This window comes from Glandiceps talaboti, chromosome 10, assembly GCF_964340395.1.
Source record: "Glandiceps talaboti chromosome 10, keGlaTala1.1, whole genome shotgun sequence".
Taxonomy (NCBI): domain Eukaryota; kingdom Metazoa; phylum Hemichordata; class Enteropneusta; family Spengelidae; genus Glandiceps; species Glandiceps talaboti.
Window position 1 is genome coordinate 13,574,988 of NC_135558.1, and position 24,986 is coordinate 13,599,973.

Consider the following 24,986-nt stretch of genomic DNA (forward strand, 5'->3'; position numbering starts at 1 on the left):
GGGTTTTGCTAATCTAGTTTTCCCACCATTTTTCAGTTTATTTTGGATACAAAAGAAATAAATTAAGATTGATGTTGAGATGGCAAAACAAAAAGGTATTACAGATGATAAAATGTATACATTGTAGAAGTAGCAGATATTTTTCATTGAAGGAAATGTTCGATGACATATTTACTAAAAACGTTTTGAATGTTGGGTTTATTCAATCAGCTGTTAATGCTTCAACCAAATATGTGCACGATAGCCTTTGTGAATATGTCATCTCTTTCAATCTCCAAATTGTCATTTTTGTCAAGGTTTTCTTCCCAACTCTAATGAATTTATCGTGACATGGATGAATCTAAAGTGATCCTGAATAACGAAAAAACCCGAATATTTAGCATGAAGAAAAGTGAATATGGCTTTCAGAGAAAAAGACATGCATGTGATATACCAAACATGTAACTATTATATGATACTAAACATTGACACTATTGCGTGCATCTACACATACATACTATACAAATCACTAAGAGTCGAAATGGCAACAAATACCTTTAACACCACTACAACTACTACATTTAGGGGATGTCCTCACAGTAGGAATTAAGCTCATTAGATGTGTGAGTGCGGTCAACAGTCAGTGAAACAATAATAGAATATTAAGTTACGACTCTACCTTACAGAACTTTACTTTCAAAGCGGTGCACATACATGAAGTTGATTCACAATGACACTGGAAATAAACAACTAGAAATTACAACAGTGGGTAAAACAACGTGGGATATACATTATTCTTTAATATTACAATTGAGGGCATTTACCTTACAGTTAGATATTCTACATTCTTTCTATAAAAACCAACACTAGACAATCTTACACTATGCAATGCACTAAAGGGAATGGCACATTGCGAAATGAAGGCATTTTCATAGGCTTTTAGGTTTTGGAGTCATATCATGATTTTACATCATGTTACAAATTTCACGCAATTGTCAAATTGAAAGTTTATGATATATGATAGTTATTGCTTGATATGTATTGTTCAAGCAGTGGTCCAGCACTGCCTCATGGGAATTATCATGCATGCATATCTATTAGATGAACAATAAATATTCATGACTTTATCTGGATGTTATAAACCCTTCGGAGTTATGAATATTAACTGCTCATTTACTATGTATGTACACTGACTCCCATGAGGCAACACTGGATCATTACTAGGACAACGGAAGTGATGCAACTTTCAGTTTGTGGTTTCTTGGCAATTGCACGACATTTACATGATGTAAAATGATGAAATGACTCCACAGAACCCAAAGTTTATGAAAATGCATTCATTTTCCAGGTGGTCATCCTCTTTATAAAAACAGTTTGTCATTTAACTGTCAACCTTGGAATACATATTTCTTTACAGACACATTTGCTATAAAAAGGAACACAGACAATGCATTAAAAGAAACACCTTTTTTCATCAACTCATGCTTAGCCTCTTTATAGCATGCGCGTCACCCCTGTACATTTTCTGAAGCATCAACGGAAAAATGTGCCCTGGCCTGTGAGAATGCATCAACTGTATTTTGTGAATAACTGTTTTTGGCTTTTATTTGTATTTCACAAATTAGTGATTAAGGGGTGAAGATCTATGCCTTGGCTTAGGATAGTCTCACTTGATATTAGAAACGGTGATGATTGCCTAGATCACAAAGATGTTTTCTGTACTTCAATTTCTATATTTGATTCCATGATTATAGGCAAATACAATCATATGAGGTAAATGTTCATATCCAAAAATTTATGGAAACTGTCATGTTCACATTTGCGTGCAAAGTGACACTACCGTTACTTGTAGTGTGATTAATGATGACATCAACAGGAGCTAGAAACAGACTGAAATATCTTAAATTTCCACTTAAGTTTTCTGTCACAACTTCCTCAATGTGAGCTATTCCAACATACATTTGAACATACACACTATTTCAGAGTGTTGCAATAGCTCTATTTAGTTGGTGAATTTCTTTTCCACATCTACATCCACTTGATAACTCTTGATAAAGTCCGGCTTTATGCATTCACCTATACGCATGTCGTTCTTATCAAAACCAAATTAAAGTAAATTGAAAATCAAGGGAAATGGAATCCTTAGGGAAATAAACAATGTATACTGAAAGTCTGTGATGATGCCTTGTGTTATCCGGTGAGACTTCAGTCAAATCCTTAGGTTTTATCCCCGTGCCAATTGCACTTACGATCTTTGGTTCAGTGGAACGGGTTTCAATATCATTTATACGGAAAGTTGTTCAAGCTTTGATGAAAATTGCTCAGTACATGTACAGTTACTGTTAGTAGTACTTTGAAAATATTAAATGAAAAATGATTGAAATAGATATCATGTGAAACACAAACACTATGTACAGAATTACCTAAGACTTTATTTGACCATGAAGGAATTTTGAAATGATTGAGACAGTCCCTAGTATAGTTTCATATAGTTCTGGAAATATTACATGGAAATTCTTCTGAGAAAGAATCATCATATGGCACAAAATCATTTATGACATCTCAAATTGTACAAAAAAAAACTCATGATAGAAACACCAGCATTGATGCTCTGGAACATCAACATCAATATCTTTGATGGTAATAAAGTGATAACTTGATTTCTTACAAATGTGTACTTATAACTTCAATCTCTACATATAGAAAGACCAACATCAGCAGATTTATATCCATGATATCAACACTCATAACAATCACGTACTTTACTTAATACACTGAGAAAACGCCAACTATGTAATTCCTCCAACAGAATAAACCTATCTTCTACACACTTCTTGCTTTTCACGCTAACTGCATGTCCACATTTAGTAGAAATTACATCATGCTGAAATTTACTTATAAATAAAAAAATCAAAAGATAGCAAGCCGATAAAGTGACAGAAATTGATTGCATGTACATGACTGAAATGAAACTCATCATTCAACAGAAGATGAACAAAATGAGTTTTTTGACGTTGTGATGTTATTATCCCAAAGAATACCACACAATGACAAGTCCACATAAAATAATCAGTCATTTCAGATTTCAATAAGATCCAAAAATACCTAATAATATTACCTGTCAGCTTTTTTTTATTTTATTTTTTTTACAGTTGGAGACTCATTCAAATAATATCTTTATAATGACAGTTTTCATGGCCACATCAATTACAAAAACAGAGGAGACATCATTACATCTTGGTTACATCAAAAGGTTGGTGATAGATTCCTCATTTCAAAAGTAAACAAGATCTAATAGACATTTAATCTCTCTCTCATTACAGGCTAATATATCCGTGTCAAGACCACTGTATGCATTACTAAAATATTGATATTAGCTAAAGTCAATAATTTCTACATCCTGTTTTTAAAAAAATATTGTGATCATCCAAACATTAATCAAATTGTTGGAGTCTGTGTCTTCTAATCTTTTTAAACGTAGAATGTACTGTGGAAATAAACTCTTTAAAGTTTTGCTGTTACTTTGTTTAAGAAAACCTATTCTCTTAGAGTCAATAAAAAAAATCTGGGGTCACCATACAAAGTTCTGAAAGAGGGGTCAAAATGATATATTTAAATTTAGTCATTTTAAAACCCAATATGAAGGTTGAAGTTTTCTTAAGCAGAGTAACAGCAAAAGTTTATATATGCTATTAGTTAATTCTAAGGTACATGCTACATCAACAGGTAATATGAATAACATGTACAGAAACATTCACCAGGGCACATGAATTTGACATTGTACATGTACTTCTTTTTTACTAGGGTACTTCGAAGTGTCTGTAACAGAAATGACTGTCCAGAATCTAAAATTGTAATTTAGATTTATGTTTTCCTATACCTATGAAACTAATGATAACAGGTATCTATCTCTCCTGCGTTTCATGGCAACATACATTGCAATTGAATCAAATGCAGATTCACGCTGTCAAAAACAACATGGCTGCTGCCAACACCAGTGTCGGAGCGTGATCGTCATTTATTATTTCTGAAAGTTGTGTTTAAAACACTTTCTTCTTCAGCTCAATATGTGATTTTTGAACCTAACTGATTACAGACAGTGAAAGTAATAACATTTACAACAAATAGTCTAGATTTAATTCTTTTCATTTTGTTTTTTTTTGAGTTAGAATTGTCCTTGTGATTCTCTAATTATAGTCGTGTAATCGAAAACAATTTAACCATCAAATGAATTATTTTGGGCAAAGCATTAATATCCAAACTCTTTCATTGATTGAAATTAATTTAATTGGCTTAGGAGGAAGGTTACAGATCTAACAAAGGACACTTTTAGATTGTCAAAATAACCCTAGCCAATAAAATGAAAACTAATTGACCTATGTAAAGAGAAAGGTTGAATGGTGATTTTGGATAATTGGTTACAGACTTGTATGCAAGTATTTAAAATCTGACATCTGTCTTTGGTACGCCTTATCATAAAGTGATTTTACAGGCCAGGGATTCATTTCCTGGTTCTCACATTAGAGTAGCATTCTTTCTGTGTGAAGCCTTAATAACCCTTTCAGGACTTGATTTCTTGTATTAGTTTAATATAATTGTACCCAAAAATTGGGTGGGTATCAGCCTTTAAAGGGTTAAGGATTACATAGGATCATTCTTTGTTCTGGACCAATCTGATTAAAATCTAATGTAGATGTCGGCTAATCGTTCATTGTTATTTTACCTTGGTATTTTTGCTTCAATTAACCTTTGTGATACATGTTTACATTTTTGTCTTGATGGCCACCTCCTCTACCATCCCGACGAAAACGTAAACATGTATCACAAAGGTCAATTGAAGCAAAAATACCGAGTTAAAATGAACGATTAGCTGACATCTACATTGAACTTTAATCAGATTGGTTCTGGATCAAAACTTTATAGCCCTGCCAGACGACTGTTTCACACTTCTAACAAAAATTTAATCCCAATCGAAACTTGGCCTTTAAATTTGCATTTCATTTGTGGGTTGAAAATTTTTTTGTTGGTGCTTATGAATGAAATACCAGTTCGACAAGCGTACTATAACTTGTATTCCTCTGATGTGTACTCCTTTTGCAAATGGGCTGGTGGCCTTGCAATGCAATAAATAATTATCATCAATTATTTCATACCACAGCTGTATAAAACAAGAACTGAAAGTTCCTGGTAGTTGGAAGCCTTAATATCTAAGAAAACACAAACTACTTGACACGCAAATCTGTCTCCAACCATTATAACTCCCACTATGTCTAAATTTAGCTACATAATGACATATTACGTTTATTCGCACTGAGTCATAATGACTAAAGCAGACACAGCAACGCAGGAAATAAGTCTGAATTACTTGTTACTGCACAGATTACAAACACCTGACAATATTGATAATGACGAAGTTGTCTGTCCCATTGACATTCACTGTCACATCAAAAACACAAATTGAACTCTAAATAACTAAAAAAACATCTAATTCTGTACTCCAAACGGTTACCTATTTTGAAATAAGTGATTTTGAGTCAGTCTGCAAAAACAACTTAAACACATTTACGTTCAAGTATACAGGCTACTTCCTATAATGTTTGGGTAGTTGTTTCATATGTGAAGTGAGACTAGTGAGTTTATAGACTGTTGGGCAGGACTCCATCTGAATGCAAATGTGACAATGCTAAACTGAGGCAAATACTATACTTTCAAACCATCACAGTGATTCATCTGCAAATAACATATACCAATCCATGCCGCAGCAAGTACTGGTTTGAATGTAGCAGTGGCATCGACAAGTCCAATGACCAGAACATTTCATTTTCAACCACCAAATTCAATTTGTGGTAGTCCTGTCTTGTTTTCAAAATCCCAAAATTAAGCTTTAATTTCTTCAAAAAAAGAATGACATGTAAATCAATTGATTAGATTCATCAGATTCTTTTTGTAGATACAACTAGCTACAGGAAATTTCAATGTAGAAATTTTGAAGATTTCTACAAGATAGAATATGCAAATGAAGACTAAATGGCAGATGAAATGCTAACATTGAATATTGGCCTCCAACATCACACTGAGGACCACCATAATCTAAAACTGGTGGTATTTTTAATTTATTCACATGGACCACTTAATACTAGAAAAGTAAATTTCAACCTTGTGTAACTGTGATTTAGCCCTAGAAAACTACTCAGCTGGTATGTTCTCGGTAAAGTTAAATAATTCTAATTAAACACATCATTTTCATACAGCTTTCAGAGTTTAGGTTAGAATCAATGTGTCACGTGGGATGGATGAGTAGCACATAGTCACCTCAATTTGCATAAAGCGTGCACCAGTCGTATTCTATTTTCCCTAGGGTAATTATATTTTTAGTAGCATGGGAGTCTTTTCAGTTCTTTTGATTGTAGAAAGAGTATGTGCCTGAGAATATGTGCTATAAAACACATTCCATGGCCTTATTATGGCACTAGTAGATGTCATATTACCTCTCATGCTGTTTATGTAGCAACTACCTCCCTTAATGGCTTTTAGCCTTGGGAAGTAAAACTTTCAGTTTTGCATGCTTTGGCAAACAGTTGTTGCGTACCGGTATACAGCCCTCGGGGGGGGGGGGGGGGGGGGGGTAATAGACATCTACTACATGTAGTGCCCTTATAGCCGGGCAATAAGTTTATGATACTCATCAGAACACACATCTGCTTAATGTTCAAACATTACATAAATTAATTTATGAGATCCCTGACAGTGAAAGAACTCCCAAAACGTGAAATGTAATTTCAAACATATGTTTAACTGTCGAAAAATGATGACGAGAGACTGAAATAATTTATGGCGATAGACTCTAGAGTGTATTTGACTTAAGATATTAAGTAAACACTGTTTTATACATGAGATATTTACCAATGACCAAAGAAACAGCACAGTAAGGCTTAATATTGGAACTATCTTTTAGTGTTTTTTTCCCTGCATCTTACCTTTAAAGGACATCCTACCGAGATTTCACCATTCAGCAAATGAAGATATTTTATAAAGACTTGGTAATAATTAATTGATTAGACGTAATTTGATACTCATATTTTGCATACCATTCTATATATGAACAAAGAAGATGTATCTGATCAAATCCAGCAGTATTATCTTCACTCACGAAAGTATAGGTTTACATGTACATCAGTCTCAGTTTGGGATGTTCACAATAAATGCGTACACAAAATTGAAAAATGGCTTTAAATGTCCAAAAAAAAGGCAAGGTTTTGTATTAAAGTACGGTATATGCTTCATCAGGGACTTCAAAATACAATCAGCTGAAACAGTGATGACAAACCATGTGACATGGGCTCATGTAACAATCCAAACGTGCAAATTTAGATTAAAGAATAAAAAACACATTCATCCAAAGTTCTAATGTGCCTTTGAATGGAAGTCTTGCATGAGAAATACAGACATCAACAGACAAACAGGACAACTTGAGCTGATGTTACAATTTAAATATGTCTTATTGTGTATTCGACCAATAACGATCTATGTAGGAATGCCATTCCAGACCAGTGTGACACAGCTATCATTTGTAGACTTGCTAAATGGAACGAAAATTCAAAACTCAAAATGTCATTTGTGATTGCGGAAATAGTGTTGTGGCGTTTGGTCCTACATGTCTACGGGTAGGGTAATATTTTGCTTGTCTAAATGGAAGAAAATATTCTGAAATGATATCATAAATAGTATCTTTAATCAAATCTTTAGATGACATTGTATTTGATGACACGGTTTATCAAATAACATGTGCTAAACAAGGTGGAAATTTTCACCACCAAAAATAGTACGCTCGCCAAATCTTGTCATATGCATCTTGATTATATTTCCCTACAGAAAATCGTATCACAGACAAATAATAGTATAGGGCTTAATTGTATCAGAGACAAAACATTGATTTGATTTTTGGCGTCCATTAAATCGTGAAAAGACCTTGGTGGTATGTCATCGATTCTGTTTCTTTGTCAAATTAAAGTGTAAATGTTCAATATAACAACATATACATCAACATCTTAAGATATCTATTAAGCAAATATTATTGAATTCTGTATAATAGTACAGCTGTGGGATGTCATCCCTTCACTGGTTGTTGCACAGATGAGCAGCACATTCAACACAAAGCTTTCTCATATTAAGGCATACAGCATTAGTTTTAGCCAGAGGTTATTAGGGGACTTGCATTTTGAATGGTGCATTGTGTGAAGTGTTGGCAAACTGGCCACCTTGAATGGTGCATTATGGGAAATGTTGATACAATTCATCATTTGGACAGGAAACAATCACTTTTGTAAACAACACATTCACACCATATATAGACTGTCGACAGTTGCTCATGCCTTTTTTTTCCTTCGTTTTATCTAAACTCCAATCCGGCGCAACACTAGTATAATCGCAAACTGATATCGAGGGCCGAAGGCCCAAGTGGTCGTTGGCCGAAGGCCCGAGCGAGTCGCTCGGGCCTTTGGCCCTCAATATCAGTTTGCGATTAGACTAGTGTTGTAGGAGAAAAAAGGCGACAGTCTACACCATATATTGTTTGTAACACAAATGATCTATTCTTGGTTACTGGGTAACCCTTGCAAGAGTGATTATCATTCTAATCAATGCTCATTAAAGTTTGGTTCCTACAATATAATTGCATCTTCATGAACAACTACCGGTTCTACATGTAATGATGCAGGGTTTTCCCACGTTTCAAAGTAGAGCTGTTCTCCTTCGAGATGGTGAAGAACTCTATTCATGCAAATATGTTTTTAATTGTTCTTCTGAACCAGATATGTGTGGTACAATTTAGAGTCAGAACTACTTGGATGAAAAATATTTTGTTATAAAAACAATATGCACTTTCTGTGCAGAGCGCCCTCTTGTGGTGGAGTGTTTTGGGAAGTGACAATGAAATACGGTACATTCCAACACAGATAAAGATTTCAATGATGAAGAAAAGCAAGCATCTTTCCATGCACATTTTTTCATATTGGAATACAAATTTGGATGTCACTTCAAGATTATCCCATATAAGAGGACACCGCCCTTTGGTTGTTTTGCAAAAGAAAACAAGGATCCAGTGACAGGAGGAAGACTTTTGAAAACTATTTCAAACTGAGTGTTGGGTTCATTGACTTGTTATAAAACTTGTCGTGTATTAACAAAGCATCACATATTCCTGAATGATGAAATCTGAAAATACAAATTGATGTAATTGGAAAAGGGACTACATGTAACCATCTACAATCAGACGAGCTATTAAAGTCTGAAACAGCATAGGGTTACTTTTTATCAGAAAACATATAGAAATAATATACAATGTGTTGAAAGTTGAGTGATTTTGCTAGGTACATGTACATCAATTTAGAATTGCAATCATCTTTTCAACAACATTATATACTTTGTATACCTGGTCTTGTTGCTTTCGACGCAGACCACTTTTATTATCTGTTTTTGATTACCGACAACTTCCAACAGTTTCTTTTTCACCACTGATTGTTGTTTAGGTCATTGATAATATTATTCCTGCTCTGCGACATTTACATTGCTCCTTGCTCATTTGTGACTTCAACTGTCGTGCATCCCTTTCATTTGGGGCACTCTAACCTTTCCCATTGATAATACCTACTCTTTGTTTCAAAATAACCCTCAATGAACATTACTACAAACAGTCTTGACAAACTGTTAGTCTTTTGATTTGTGAACCTTTTCTTTGCTCATCTTATGAAAACTCCATCACGTTGCCATGGTAACAACGAAAAGCCTTATGACGTGGCCATGGCAACGGAGATGAAGGATAAAAGAGCATAGAAGACTGGTTCACTAGTGTCATCTAAATACTGTAATTGTGTTTCAGCAGCTCAAATCAGAAAAGTAAATGTCTAAATGCAATAACCTCGGCAATCTCTCAATGCCAGTCATTGTAAGTCCAGAGGGGAAATTTCTTCATATAATTCCTGTTATGCTATATCTCGGGAAGATCAAATTTGCCTGGATCTCTCCAGAAATAACATTTCTTACTTCTAAAGGCTAAACAACCATCGGAACTTTCCCAAGATTGTGCCATACTAGAGCTTCTTTTTTGTGGCATCTACGTACAGAGGAATATTATTTCCTTACCTTTCTCGTCTTTTTTCTTTCTTCTTTTTTCCGATGTCTTTTTTTATCTTCCGCCTCGCTGGCCTTTTCTTTTGTACTGAGTCTGTGAACTCGCCAGACTTTACTGAACATTGCCCCGTATGCTAAATCAAACCCAATACAAAGTACCCATGCATTCAACTGAAACGGTAACAAGAAAACAGATACTTCCATGAGAAAATGAATATTTAATACAAATACCTAGAAGAATGACATTTCCCTGGAATAACGCAAATCGCTAGGCAACTGATATTTCCTTGAATAATTGAATATTAATACAAACACCTATGCATTATTAAATATGACAGCTATTATTATTGAAGTGGTATTTATTTTGGTGCATAAAAAATTTGATGGAATGGTAATATAAGATGTGTCAGGCACACTTCAATTTGTCTGTTGGACAGTACAAGGAGAAATTAGACACTTCTTGTATAAACAACTCATCTTGTCGGTCAACCGTTTTAAGTGCAACTCTTGTTGACACCTTTCACAATAGTCTGTAAGGTACGCCGTGACGGGGCGCCCTCACACATCGGCCAACCCCTAATATGTGTGAGAGGAGGCTGGCCAGGGTGAAACGTCACGTTTACTTTCACAACACCTGTACATATATAAATATGACATTTCATAAAGTATATTAGTGGGACTCATTTCCACATGGAAAAAGCGTTTGCGCATATTCAGCTATTAAATAAATCTTGCGCCGAAAAACGTACGACTACAGTCTTACAATAGACAAATTGAAAGAAATTTCACATCAGGAATAGTATTTTTTCTGAATTACTGTTTTATCAATCTCTATGTAAGGTTTTGAGAATAACTACAAGTGATTGCAATATACTACATTCTGTTATAAACACATGCACGAAATATAGCTCTAAAATTATTAAACACAAAATCGTGATGTACAAACAGCATGACACAAAGTGATAATATGGTAACTTCACAAGTGAAACAACGGTACCTTTACCAAAATGAAATGGTATAAAAAATATATAAAAAGTATATTTTTCCATATTAAAATCTACTTTCTCTCAATTTCAAGTATACTTTTCATGATACTTGTTTGTTACAATGTCAGATAAAATATTCTGATCCTACCTGTCAATTTATGTACTAAGTATATTTGAAGTATACTTATTTCATACTTACGTTTGACTTCAATAATTTTCGTCAATACATCAAATAAAAAATGTTCTCCTAAGTCCAATATAAGTAAAGTTAAAGTATAGCTATTTTATAAAACAACAAAATATGCAACAATCTATCAACATACATAACATCAGAAGCAAACACCACATCCCTAAAACACATATTTGACACTTTTAGATATACAACATCAACTGCTGCTAATGTGTCAATAATTTTCTTTCCTCTCGTTGTTTTAAACGTGTTTTTTATGACTATGACTCTTGCTGTGTGTTTAATATATTTGTATGTACTCTATTTCAAGTTATGAAAATCCATTTTTGGGTACATTGCTTTAAATTAATAAATAAATCTAAAAAAAAATCAATCAATCAATAAATGAATTACTATCATTCAGTACAACCTTTTAGAAAATGTATCAACCGACATAGGTGAAGATCTCTGTGTTACTATTTATTTCAAGACTACAAAAATTGATGTTCTTGTGATCCAGGGACAGTAATACATTCGGTACATCTGCCATTAAAACACTGAAGAACTACCAATACTACAGGGAGTAAAGATTTTCACTAAACCGGTACATGTCTGTATAATTCTATTTGAGATTACACTGACTTTGACTTTAATATAAATTCCCATCAGTATGTGGTTATTACTATATTAGAATTCAAAGCACATCGGAAACTATAAACTTGGGGCTTACATTTGAAAAGTTGCTACACTGGCCTCTGAACCTTACCCTGACCTCCAAGGATGAAAATTACACATTGCCTTTTAAAAGCACGTCCCAAAAGACATGGGCAAATAAATTACATCTCGTATTACTACAGAATGTAAAGCATGATCGACATGTAAATGTCTATTTTGACTGAAGACCCACATTTTTATTTCAGCACGATTTTCAGTAATACAAAAATAAATATTCCAAAAATCAAACATATTGAGGTATGCACTCCTTTGACATTAAGAAAAAATAGCACTCTGCTAGCTGAGAGGTTTATTCAGCCCTTTTATTCTTGTGTTTTGAGTTTCCGTTTTCATTCGTAAATCAATGCATCGCTTAAAGTACTTGTATCTAATGGTATTCTGGACTGCATTCAATAGATTTTGGAATCTTTGATACACTTTGTATACAATGTATTATCGGTGCAGCCAATGTGTCTGCCACTGAATACCCTAAAGACGGCAGGACTTCAGTTTGTTTGTCTATCCTAATAAAATTCCATGGCTTATGGTGCTGTTATCACAGATTCAGACACCGACAATTATAGGCTTGCAAAATCACAATGTCACAACGCTGAGCCATGCCACAGGCTTTAGAAAATTCCGATATAAGATACAAATTTTGTGTACTACTTATACTTTTTGGGATCTTATTCTCTTGTGGACTCACACACAGGTCCAATCTCTTACAAAATAATCAACTCAAACTTAATAATGTATGTACCAAAAACCTTAACAAAGTACAAATAAGTTCTATGCACTGACTTATTCATGATACTCTTTCCAAGTATGATAACATTTCTCTTGCTATCGAATTTCTCTCACTTTACATATCAAGAAGATCTGCAAATTTATAAACTACTGGGCAGGGTTCCATGTGAATGTCAACTCAAGACCTTTATAAAAAATACTTCTTTCTCAACATTGCTGAAACTCTCGTAGTTTATGAGTTGCAAGTTTCAAACTTCCTCTGTTTGTGACACAAAATTGAGTCCTCTTTGAAAGTTTTTAACATAAATATTTAAAAAATGTAATCACTTGATAACATTCTAGATATCGGTTTCTATATCAATGCATTTTCATTTTCATTATGTTTCAATAATTTACGACACTTTGATATTCTATTTCGTTCTACTATCTCCAGATTTTCATCCTCTTTTCCAATATTGCTGTGAGCGACTCTTTCACAATGTCATAATTTATGGGAAAATTCAACAACAATACTAAATTTAGTTCTTTTTAGCCCTACAGTTGTAAAAAAGGTTGCACCGTGTAATTAATAAAGTGCTTTTATGTGACATTTCACATTTGCTACACACCTAACTGCAAAACATATCAGATCACTTTCCATTATCGAAGAAACTTAATCTCTCTACATGTGTTCCTTGCTTTGGGGTAAAACATCATATCTGCGTTCCTATAGAAACTATGTGTTTCCCTCTCTGATCTGTCTTTATGGTGTAACTTCAAACTCATCACCTTACAGATAAGAATTGAACTCTAAAGCTCAAGACTTTCTTTTCAAGCATTATAGATATATCAATCTATATGAGACATATAGCTTCAAACTACATGTATATATATATATATATATATATATATATATATATATATATATATATATATATATATATATATATATATATATATATATATATATATATATATATACATAATACCATGCACGAGCCATGTAGAACAAAAATATGGAATATATTCTCTGGTCACTCTATGTCACAACAACATGCATCTATGTCATGATAACGCATGTCTACATCACTGCTTCTCCTGTGTTCAAAATATGAGTCAAAATATTCAAAATTGCCATTACTTCTCCCGATTTTTCTTTGATATTACTAGTGCTGGTCTAGCGACTCATAGTGACAAAGGCCATGTAACTTATTAGGTCACTCGTTTTTTCCTTGACTGAATGAAGAAAAATGTTAGGAAATAACATCTAAATACTGAATACATATTTTGTAAGTTGAATTGTCACTTTCAACACCAAATTATTTCTACTAATCACACAAATCATTCACTTCATCAAAGGAAAACTTTCCCAAAATGATGTTGCCATGTGAGTAATTGTTAAAGTGGTGAAGGTTTCCACAGAAACACAGAGTCCCAGAGCATGTCCTTGTTTGACGCCTCATTATTACTGGGGCTTCTGAAAGATCTTTGTACTGTGTCCCTAGTAGTAAATTAAAGTTACTTTGCTGATGTTTGACTTAGCTGGCAGTTAGTGTTTTAAACGAAGCTAATGTTGGATGGAGAACTTCATGCTGTATGTCTATGTACCTGAAGTTTGAATACTTTATCTCCAGGGGTTAAAGTTAATGATGTCTGCAATTTAAAGGGGAAAGCTAAACTTTGAACTTTCTTAAACTTTGGGTTCTGGAGAGTCATTTCATGATTTCACTCGATTGCCAAGAAACACCAAATTGAAAATTCTCTTTACCTCTATTGTTCTAACTGTGGTAATTTTTTTGTCCCATTAGTCTTAGCAGATGTGAATATGTATTAGATGAACAGTGAATATTTATGACTCTTAAGTGCTTATAACCTTCAGATAAATAGCCGCCCAGGGCACCTGGGTAATTATGAGTTTGTAGTAATATGAGGAGTTTAACTGCAAACATTGTTTTACCAGATAATCAAGATATGCAACACTTTGAAAACCAGATATGAAGAACGAACACAGTGCTTTCCATCAAATAAACCACATTTGTGAGAGTTACATTGTTACAAATATAATTATTGTTATTAATACACGTTTAAAATATTTTCAATGACGATCCTTCCATTAAGCTGCTCTTTCAATTATTATAATGATGTTGCATAGACACAACCATGAGCTGGGTTGTATAAACAACACACAGGACAATTCCAAACTCCTGATGATACGTCAGTGAAAATTCGAGATTCCCTTCTAAGGATTGTTGACTCCGTGAGCAGAAATTGTCATATGTAACTATGAACTCAGAGTCCCTGAACATTCATTCTCGTACATGACAAGTTATCATCTGTCATGGCAAAAGTTATAATTTCAAACATCTATCAGGATTTACAATTATAAGTTGCATGATAAGATTATTTTTGTCCATAACTTGATGAAAATTTCAAGAAAGAAATACCCACAGGGAGCTAATAAAGAAGTAAATAGTAAGATACAGTGAAAAGATAAGAGATTTACTACTTTCGATTTGGAAGATAATTTAATCATTTCATATCTGTGCTGTAAAAATTGTCACTTAAAAACTATGATTTATTGCATTATAGTCATAAAAATGTTAAGACTAAAAATAGAAACTCGCTGTAACTTTTTATGATCACTTCCTGCGTTGTCATCTGCCCTTTTACGCACGATGGTAGAGAATGAAATTGCAATATATATGAGTTAATATAATTTTCACCAACCTTCACCTTACCAGTACATTTAAGCTACTGAATTCAAACTATATTTTAATAAAAATTCATGTTATACTGTCAATTTTTGGTATATTTTGACTTTAAATTTATAAGCACATTTCAACTTTAAGACTACAAGCAGACATAATCTGTATTCCAAGTGACGTTTATGAAAAAATAAATGTAATCTGTTTGACCTGACACCTTTCCAGTATTGAAACTAAAAATAATTTTGTTTTGAAGTTACTGTTTTCTGTTAATTTTGAACACGTTCCAACTTTAATTAGACTAGAACCAGAGATAAAATCTCTACTTTTGAGGTGACATCATCATCTTGCCTGAAAATGATATAATCTCTCCGAACGTCACTATTTTCTCAGTATCTGATTCTAATACAAACTATTTTGAGTAAAAATTCTCATTTTTCTGAATTTTTTTTGGCACTTGAATTTAGACAAGAGCTAGAGATGTAATATTTATTGATATCAAACTTTGAACTTAAAAAGTGATTGATTATATTTAACCATATATCCAATATCAAAAAGATGTAACATTGTCTGCACGCACATCATGTTTATTCCATATCGTAAGAGACACATACACTGTGCAACGTTTCAAATATTTGTCATTGTTTATCTAAGATAGTGACTTGTACATGAACGGAACATGATAAGTCTTTTAGCAAGACAATTAGGTTAGCAGGCCCTATGCATCACTTTGAGTATCAAAACATCAGCTACTGTATTGTGTGTCTATGCCAGATTTCATATGATGAATTTTAATAAACCAGTGATATCTGTCAGCAGTGCAGTAAACTCAAGATTATCTTCACTTGAGGAGTTGCTGACTTTATAAAGCACATCAAATGAAATGTTGTCCATTTGCTGTAAATGTAGACTACTGGATTTAGTGTCTTTGCCAGGTATTTATCTTATGAATTTTAATAAACCACTGTCTGTCAGTCAGTTGAGTGCCGTGACACTCAAGATATGACTCTAGGAGTAGACCCAAGTATTACCAAACCGGAAAGACTATAGAGTTTCAATTAGGCGGCATGTTTTTTTTTACATCTGAAACAATATTTTTGTTGCAAACTACACAAACAAAACAGTGAGCACGCATATAAAATGTTACATTTTATCTCACTGTGAACAAAAATAACCAGTTTTGTGTTTGAATCTTCCTTGTTTCATCTGACAGTGATGTTGATTTGTGTTCACAGTGAAATAAAATGTATCATTTTGTATGATTACACTTCATCAGTGTCTGTATAAAAGACACTGTGTGAGACATAAAAACATATTTCTTGAAACTCTATAGTCACTCTGGTTTGGTAGTAAAACACAATATTGTCCATATGTGCAAAATTTCTTTTCAAACACTTAACCTCAGTACAACCCTCCAAAGCAGCACTTTCTGTTATCAAATACACTTGTGTGTTAAAGTGGCCATATGGATGAGGATTGGGTATTTATTTTCGATATCTAATTCATAAAACAATTTTATCATGGCTTCATACTTGAAAAATTAATGTGAAACAACATTGACCAAGTCTGTGTTTGGAACTCGATACATTGCAAAAAAGCTAGAATATGTGTAAAAAGGTTGACAATGTTGTTTCGCAAATTTATCTTTTGCAATTTATAAAGTTACAAACAAGGACTTGACATAAGTTGCTTCACATTGATTTTTCATGACAAAATGTGTTTTGTAAATCAAAAACCAAAAATAAATAATTACCCATTCCTCATCCATATGGCCACTTTAATACAAGTAGTGGTTTTTTTTTTGGGTGTGTGTTTTGTTTTTGCTTTTCCTATCCACTCAGGAAGCTAGAATTGTGCATTTTAAGGACGACATCTAATATAAACGCTGCAGAAGGACTCAATTATACACCCCATACTATGACCTATTAATAAGTAACACAGGTTATGCAGCCCATATTTTTTGTACAAACGTGTTCAACTTGGCTTGCATGTGGTACAAATCATACATAATTTATAAATAGAAAAAAAGGCAATTTTAATGAAAAAGTAAGATATGAGAATGACATCAATAATATAAATAGTCAAAGTTTGCTACATCAGAATGTATATCATAAATTTTATTTCTTGTTGGCACAAGAATTATCATCATGGTGAAATAAAAAGAGTGACACTATTTTTCATTTTCTGTTATTTATATGTAGTACTGATATTATAATAGATGAAAATTTATGAAATCTGAAATGATAAAAGTGACCACAAAGATAACAGTTTTACACAACAGAAAAGAGAAACCCAATAAAATTCTGACTATTTTGATGGAAACTTGGTCAAAAAATCTGCCATGTAAAGGGAATGCTAATGACAAAAATTTCTGTAGTGCGAAAAGGAGAGGAGGTGGCTACCAGTAAGCTAAAACAAGTCTACATACCATCGAAGACATAGCCCCCTATGACCATATGTTCTGTTAATTGGTGTCTAAACTGTAGAACCTATAACCAGATAGCTAACAATCTACATGTAGGTATGGCACGCATGGAGGGCTAATTACAGGTGTTAATTTTGTATTAAACACAGTTATATTAATTATCTTTGACCTGTTTGAAGTATATTAGCAATATGCTGATTAAAGAAAATTCTTGCACATTCCATACACCCTCCACTAAGGAGGGTCTATGCACACTGTAAGGATGGACAACAATTTCTAAGACACACAGGCAGTGCTTGCGTGGACTAACAATAACATTTTTTGATGTCCATGCATACATTGATAAGTCCTTCAGGGTTACAGGGGAATTGGAAAAAATCCATGAAAAAAGCATTTTATTTTCATATATTCCAATTATAAAAACAAATATTTAATTCATAAAACAACTATTTCTAAGACACACAGGCAGTGCTTGCGTGGACTAACAATAACATTTTTTGATGTCCATGCATACATTGATAAGTCCTTCAGGGTTACAGGGGAATTGGAAAAAATCCATGAAAAAAGCATTTTATTTTCATATATTCCAATTATAAAAACAAATATTTAATTCATAAAACAACTATTTCTAAGACACACAGGCAGTGCTTGCGTGGACTAACAATAACATTTTTTGATGTCCATGCATACATTTATAAGTCCTTCAGGGTTACAGGGGAATTGGAAAAAATCCATGAAAAAAGCATTTTATTTTCATATATTCCAATTATAAAAAAAACAAATATTTAGTGGTAATATAATTCCTGACATATAAGAAATTCTAAATAAAAAATCATAACAAGATTTTGAAATATATTGCTATGTAAGTGATGCATCTATAATTCTAAAAGTAGCCAGTAAAATGTGAAAGGTAGGCAGTGATATCTACAAACAAGACTCGGGAATCTGTCCAACAATGGATATATACTGGCTGAAATGTATGTATGTATGTATGTATGTATGTATGTATGTACATATGTACATGTATGTATGTCTGTCTGTCTGTCTGTCTGTCTGTATGTATGTATGTATGTATGTATGTATGTATGTATGTATGTATGTAGGAATGATATAGACTTACCTGACAAATGATGGGATATATTTCAGAAGATACAAATTTTTCATCTAAACCCAGTAAAAAGACACAACTTAGACATACTATACAGCCTATTACTATGATATTATTGAGAGTTGGATGGGAAAGCTGAATATATCTGTAAGAAAAACAGAAACAATTCACAAAAGTCAGTCAATGATAACAAGTTATTGTTCTTCAGCTATGGGTAAATGTACCCACAATTTGTGTATGTACATGTATTTGTGTTGCTACATGTATACACATAACATACAATACAATAAATCTAATCATTACAAATTTATTTTTGGGTCCGCACCCTAAAATCAGCTTACTTGACGCGATTTACACCTGTTACAGTACTATTTACGGACAAAACTGAAGTGTAATTAACATGTACAGTGTCAAGTTATTGGTACTTTAATAATTGTCAGGGAATATTGTTTTGGTTATCTCATCTAATAAATAATGCTCTAGTTACAGCTAGTGAAGTTTCAAGTAAGTCTGTCTTAAAGCCCAAGCCGAATCAGAGATAGTGACCAATCAGACACTGAAGGGTATCTCCTTCAGGCCAATCAAAGGCGGTGATATCAAAAGGGTACAAAAGCCAAGCAAAGAAATCACTCACAAAAGGGTTCTACTACATGTAGCTAGATCTAGACAATCAAAGACAGATGTTCGATAAAAACTTAAATGCTAATTTGCATGAATGATTAAAGATTCAAAATTTATCTCCCCTCCCTGTTAACTGAATTGGAATTCTTTACTAACATAGATATTTTAAATTGCTATGTTGTAGATTATGCAGTGTTAAAATATCTTTAACACCAGAATGCACCCGCGGAAGTAAATTCTTTACACTTTTGCTGTTACTTTGTACAACAAAACTCGGACCTATTCTCAGTTAAAATCAATAAAGAAATCTTTGGTCTCATAAAATAGAGGTCAGAATATCAAAATTCAGTTATAGTTTAGAATCTAACATGGCTGCCAAATACTGTGTTAACTCTATGGGAAAATATAAGATTAATGATTTGCTTCAAACAAGACTATGACCCCACAAATTCCTTCCATCATTCCAAAAGAACCAAGAACAAACTTTCAATGGCAAAGTTTGAAGATAATAAGAACTCTGATGTTAAGGGAAATTTATCCCCTAGGCAGCAATTATTCTAACCTAGAGAATACAAATAGTCCTGGTGAAATATAGCTATTTACAAGAAATAAGACATCTGACAAGGTTAGTTTTACATATGATGGATTAGATGAATTGTATGTCAATGCACTGGAAATGGACCATTATTTTAATTTTGAACACGGCAAAAGTACAGACTGCTTCATGTTAGTGTTCACTGGATACAGAAACCATACAGAAACCAATACAAAACTGCACATTCTATACTTTATGATCGCAAGATCCAATTTCTTGCTACATTTTGCCTAAGTGAAATAAATCATAATACTGCAACAAGATGCAGACATGCCCGCACCAATGTTTTAATGTCTGCATGGGTAGCATGTTAGTTCATGTCATTTAGGTATAGCAAGGAACCGTATTCATTCAATCTCATTATCTCAAAGTGAATCATATGTTCAGTTTATTAGTTTTGATTCTGCATGGTTGTATCAAACAGATACTGTGAGCACTGACAAGAAATGGGCTGTATGTTTGCATTCACCAAATTGTGGTAAACTCCTGAATAAAAAAATCCAAACACAAAAATACACAAAAAATCACTATGAGATAACTTGTTTATTTCTCCTATATCATAATAAAGTATGTACAGTATTAAAATGAGCCTAATCATAAATTCTCTGACTGACAACAACGCATCATATTTACACAATCATGAACACCTTATTCTACGGGAAGTACGGAAAGTTAATTGTAACTTGGACAAATATTTTCTAAACTATCTTGGGGGAAGAAACATAAAATTGAAAACACTTTAGTTTGGTAGATGTAAAATGATTGTCAGTCGTCATTTTCCAGAAGTGTTTACTCTCACACATGAATATTTTAAGCCTCGTTTAAGTAGTTAGTGGGGAAAAAATCGTTTTGCATAATTAAACACAGATATGTGTCAAAACCCACTTAAACGCACCTGACCACTTGTGATTACCATAGTGACTGATGCAACTTTGTACATCTCCAGAGGGTTTCTTTAGTACAAGTTAATTTTACTGGAGGTATAATGTCTACTGAGTGACAAATATGACATATCCTTCTTACATTTTAAGGTAGGTCTCTAGTCCTATTTTCTCTTAGCTCTGTTCAATTGGCAAAAAATATCTTCCTGACTATTCCATTAGGTACTGAATGTTCCATCAGGTGGTGAAATAGCACCTACAGCAGATATGGCAATTGATGATTGTATGGCAATTGATTCAAAGTTCTAGTGTGAACAGGAACAATTACCTCTTTTTGTAGTTGCCATTGCAGTTGTCATGGTTGCTAAGGATTATAGTATAGTGGTTTCAGAAAGCTTCTTTTTGAGGACATTTAATCACTATTTGCTATTCCGCCCTCCTGCCCAAACATTTCATTTAAACAGTTGTTGTGGTGCAGTTACAGTTTGTGCAGACTTATTATGTATGATATAAGTCTAATGATCTTTCTTTTAACCCAGCCATCATTATACAGTGGTGTTGCTACGGGTCTGATCACTGTTGATGAGGAGTCATTCTGTGCAATACAGTAAATCTTTATGCTTTACATATTTATTGCTGTGGGCCTCATCATCATTGCTAAGGATCCGTTTTTTGCTATGATATAAATCTTTATTGCTTATATTTGTATTGCTATGGGCCTGGGCATTGTTGTTAAGGACTTATTTTTTTGCCATGCCATAAATCTTAATACTTTATTTACACATTTATGCAAAAAATCCTGACCAAGGATACCTACAAAACCTGTTTGCCTGAGACAACCCTTTTCATATTATCCTGCTTTGTATTAAAAGGGAATGCCACCCCAGAAAAATGAGACATTTGCATACAACATGGGTCCTGGAGAATCACTTCATGCTTTTACATCACCTACAATTATTTGTGATTTCAGATAAACATCAAGTTGATCTTGTGCCTTTACATGGTATCTTTGGAATGGGCTATTGCATCATGGGAGATAGCAGAACGTCAAATGTTCATGAGTACAAATGCTATACACTTCAGTGTGAAACAGCTGTTGTGAATATTCAATGTTCAGTCATTGAATAATGTATTTCTGCTGTCTCCCATGATGCAATACAGAATAGCAAAGATACCCTATAAATGCACAAGATCAACTTGATGTTTCATTGAAATTGCAAATACTTGTAGGTGATGTTTTATGAAAATGTCTCTCGAGTGGCGCTTACCCTTTACACTGTAAGTCTAACATGACTTCAAAACTTATAGACCTATCTCCACATACAAATATACACAAAGCTCTCCTACACCATCAGAGACATCATCACATGGCATTCTCATAGGCTTACAAAGATATATATAGCTTTGTTTAGGGGAGACAGAATTTGAAATCAATTATTCATGAACTTAGTTTTTGTGCTTCCTAGCCAGATAACTGCATTTTCCCCATTATCTCTCTAAATGTCATAATTCCACTAACGTATGCTTACTTGACCTTTGGGACACACCAGGCTTATTCGAAAGGGAAAATAAAGGACCATGTGACGTACAAAAGCTGTTATTGAATCCCTTACTCTCGACCAAGATTTTAATCAGGTCGGGAAAACTATCAAATCCCCTCTCCCTTTATCCAGATTTACATCAGATTGATATCAAAACCACATGAAACATACCGCATAGATAAACTTCTGGGTTTTTTTCCTGTAGTTCAGTCTTGAATAATAAAATAGTTTACAAGTACCGCATATTAAATACAAGTTCCTTTAATAAAGTTGCACTAACTGTAAATGCAGTGTTATTTTTCCACAAAGACAATCAACAATGAATTCACTGAAAGTTGTTAAAATATCAATATTTTAGACATTGTAAATGTTAACTAAAAGTCGATTTCATCCATAATAAGTAAAGTATAGTACCAGGTAGAAATCGTGACTGTGTTGGGGGCTGCTGATTTTAAGATGCAGATGCAAATTTCAATTTGATTGTATTTCTTGTACCATACTAGGTGTACAACTACACAAAATCAATTACTCACAGAACTCATGGAACTGTTTAGTACTGTTCTAGGTGTAAGATATTATGTGTGGGTCAATTATATCTTACAGTTAAAAAAACCACAATCTAGCTGCAGATACAGCAGGTTTAAAACAACTTACTTTCTACACATTAATAAAATATAACACTGTAAAATACTATGGAGCAATTAATTAATAACTTTTCCGATTTAATCATCAAAATTATATCCAGAATAATGGACACAATTGGCTTCATTATAATGTCAATTTAGAATTTTACAGGTTTGCAATATTAAAATTATGTAAGGGTGTCAATATGTGGGCACTAGAGTAGGTAGCCTGTTGTGATCGATTTTCACAAGCACGCACCTATATATGACAAATTTCTTTTGAAATGTGATTTGTCATACGTTAATTGAAACTTCTGAAGAAATAAGAAGATTGGACATTCATTCTCCGACACCCTGTGGAATTCACATTAAATGCTCTGACTTTGTTCCTGGAATCGTCACAGCGGTCTGTTATACCCTCGCAGCGATGCATGCTGACCAATTAGTGTGAATGTGAAGAGAGAGATATCTGTTTCATCAAAACTCTGCCTGAGGCAAAGAATCATTTATAGTTTATATCCCAGGTCAGATTGTCATTAGTTTTGACATAATTTCAATACATATTTTATAAAAAATTGATTATATTTCAGTGACCACTTACCTTGTTTTTCTGAACCATATATTAAATGTAAGTGAGGCAAGCGCCACTACAATTCCTAGAAAAGCTAATGTACACATTACAGCATACAAGTTCATGGAAATATTACTCATTTTAGGGATTTTTATTGTTCGGTCAGCTGGTGGACCATCACCTAAAGTAACGAAAAAAAGAGAAATACATGACATTTAATTTTGATTCTACTATCATATGTGTTTTATGAATCACTTTTTCCAACTACGGCGAACAAAATTAATTGTGTATGTGTCCGATAAGATGGCCTCAGAAAAAAAGGTAGGGAGAGGTAAGGATTATATTTTATTTTATTTTATCTTTACCTTAAGTTTGTATTGTATTTATTGTTGAAAAATATTGCTTTGACCAAAACACAAACGAAATATCAGTCAGAATACCCCTTCTATGATAGTTTGATGAAATATGTACAGGCATCACTAGGGAAAGAATACAGAAGTGCATGACTGTCAAGAAGACAAGATTTTCTTACATTTTTGTTTGAAATGTTTCAAAAATGTTTTAGGGTTAGCGCCTTTAGGTCAGTCGAGTTATCGGAAACACACATTTTTTATTTGGCTTAAAAAAGCTTGAAACATGACTAAATGGATCATTTCTAGAATGTTAAATTCAGGGTGACATTCACATTTTTCGTACTTCATATTTGTAAAATATTACATTGTTAATGATGCATGAATTCAACAAATGTGAATGTTGATCTGCAAGGAGGCTAATACGAAATCTTATGAAATAATTAAAGATAAATATTACTTTCTGTCAGTAAATAGAGATGGAGAATGCCAGCTTACATCAACACATAGCACAACTAGTTTAGTTTGTGTCAATCTATAAGTTTGCCCATAACTTGATTTGTATAGTAGCATTTCATGAGCCTCAGGAAGAGTTGAAGTTCCTTCTATTGACCAAATTCTTTTCACAGACAGGACGAATATGAAGTTCCTTCTATTTACCAATTTCTTTTCACAATCAATAAACTGGTCTATGGTCGTATGACACAGCAGTAGATGCTACGACATTCCTTACAATACTAATTGTGAATTTCGAAGGATATTATACAAAATTAACATTGTGAATTTGAATGACTTCCCTGCAGCTATGACTGTTCAACCTACACAGCTAATTGGCTTTACCTAAGCCCCTGGCACTTTGTAGCA

The 24,986-nt window shown here is 33.4% G+C and overlaps 1 protein-coding gene across 2 annotated transcripts in view; it reads right to left on the reverse strand.

Moving 5' to 3' along the window:
- LOC144440790 (gamma-aminobutyric acid type B receptor subunit 1-like) overlaps positions 1-24,986 on the reverse strand; it is a 212,038-nt gene that overhangs the window by 11,105 nt on the left and 175,947 nt on the right. The window contains exons 10-13 of one of the 2 annotated variants that reach the window (XM_078130178.1): positions 23,803-23,953; positions 18,953-19,085; positions 10,120-10,278; positions 659-715 (exon numbers count right to left, since the gene is read on the reverse strand). In XM_078130178.1, coding sequence (XP_077986304.1) covers positions 659-715; positions 10,120-10,278; positions 18,953-19,085; positions 23,803-23,953 — 500 coding nt within the window. The remainder of the gene's footprint in view (positions 1-658; positions 716-10,119; positions 10,279-18,952; positions 19,086-23,802; positions 23,954-24,986) is intronic. The other variant, XM_078130179.1, reaches the window with a different exon arrangement.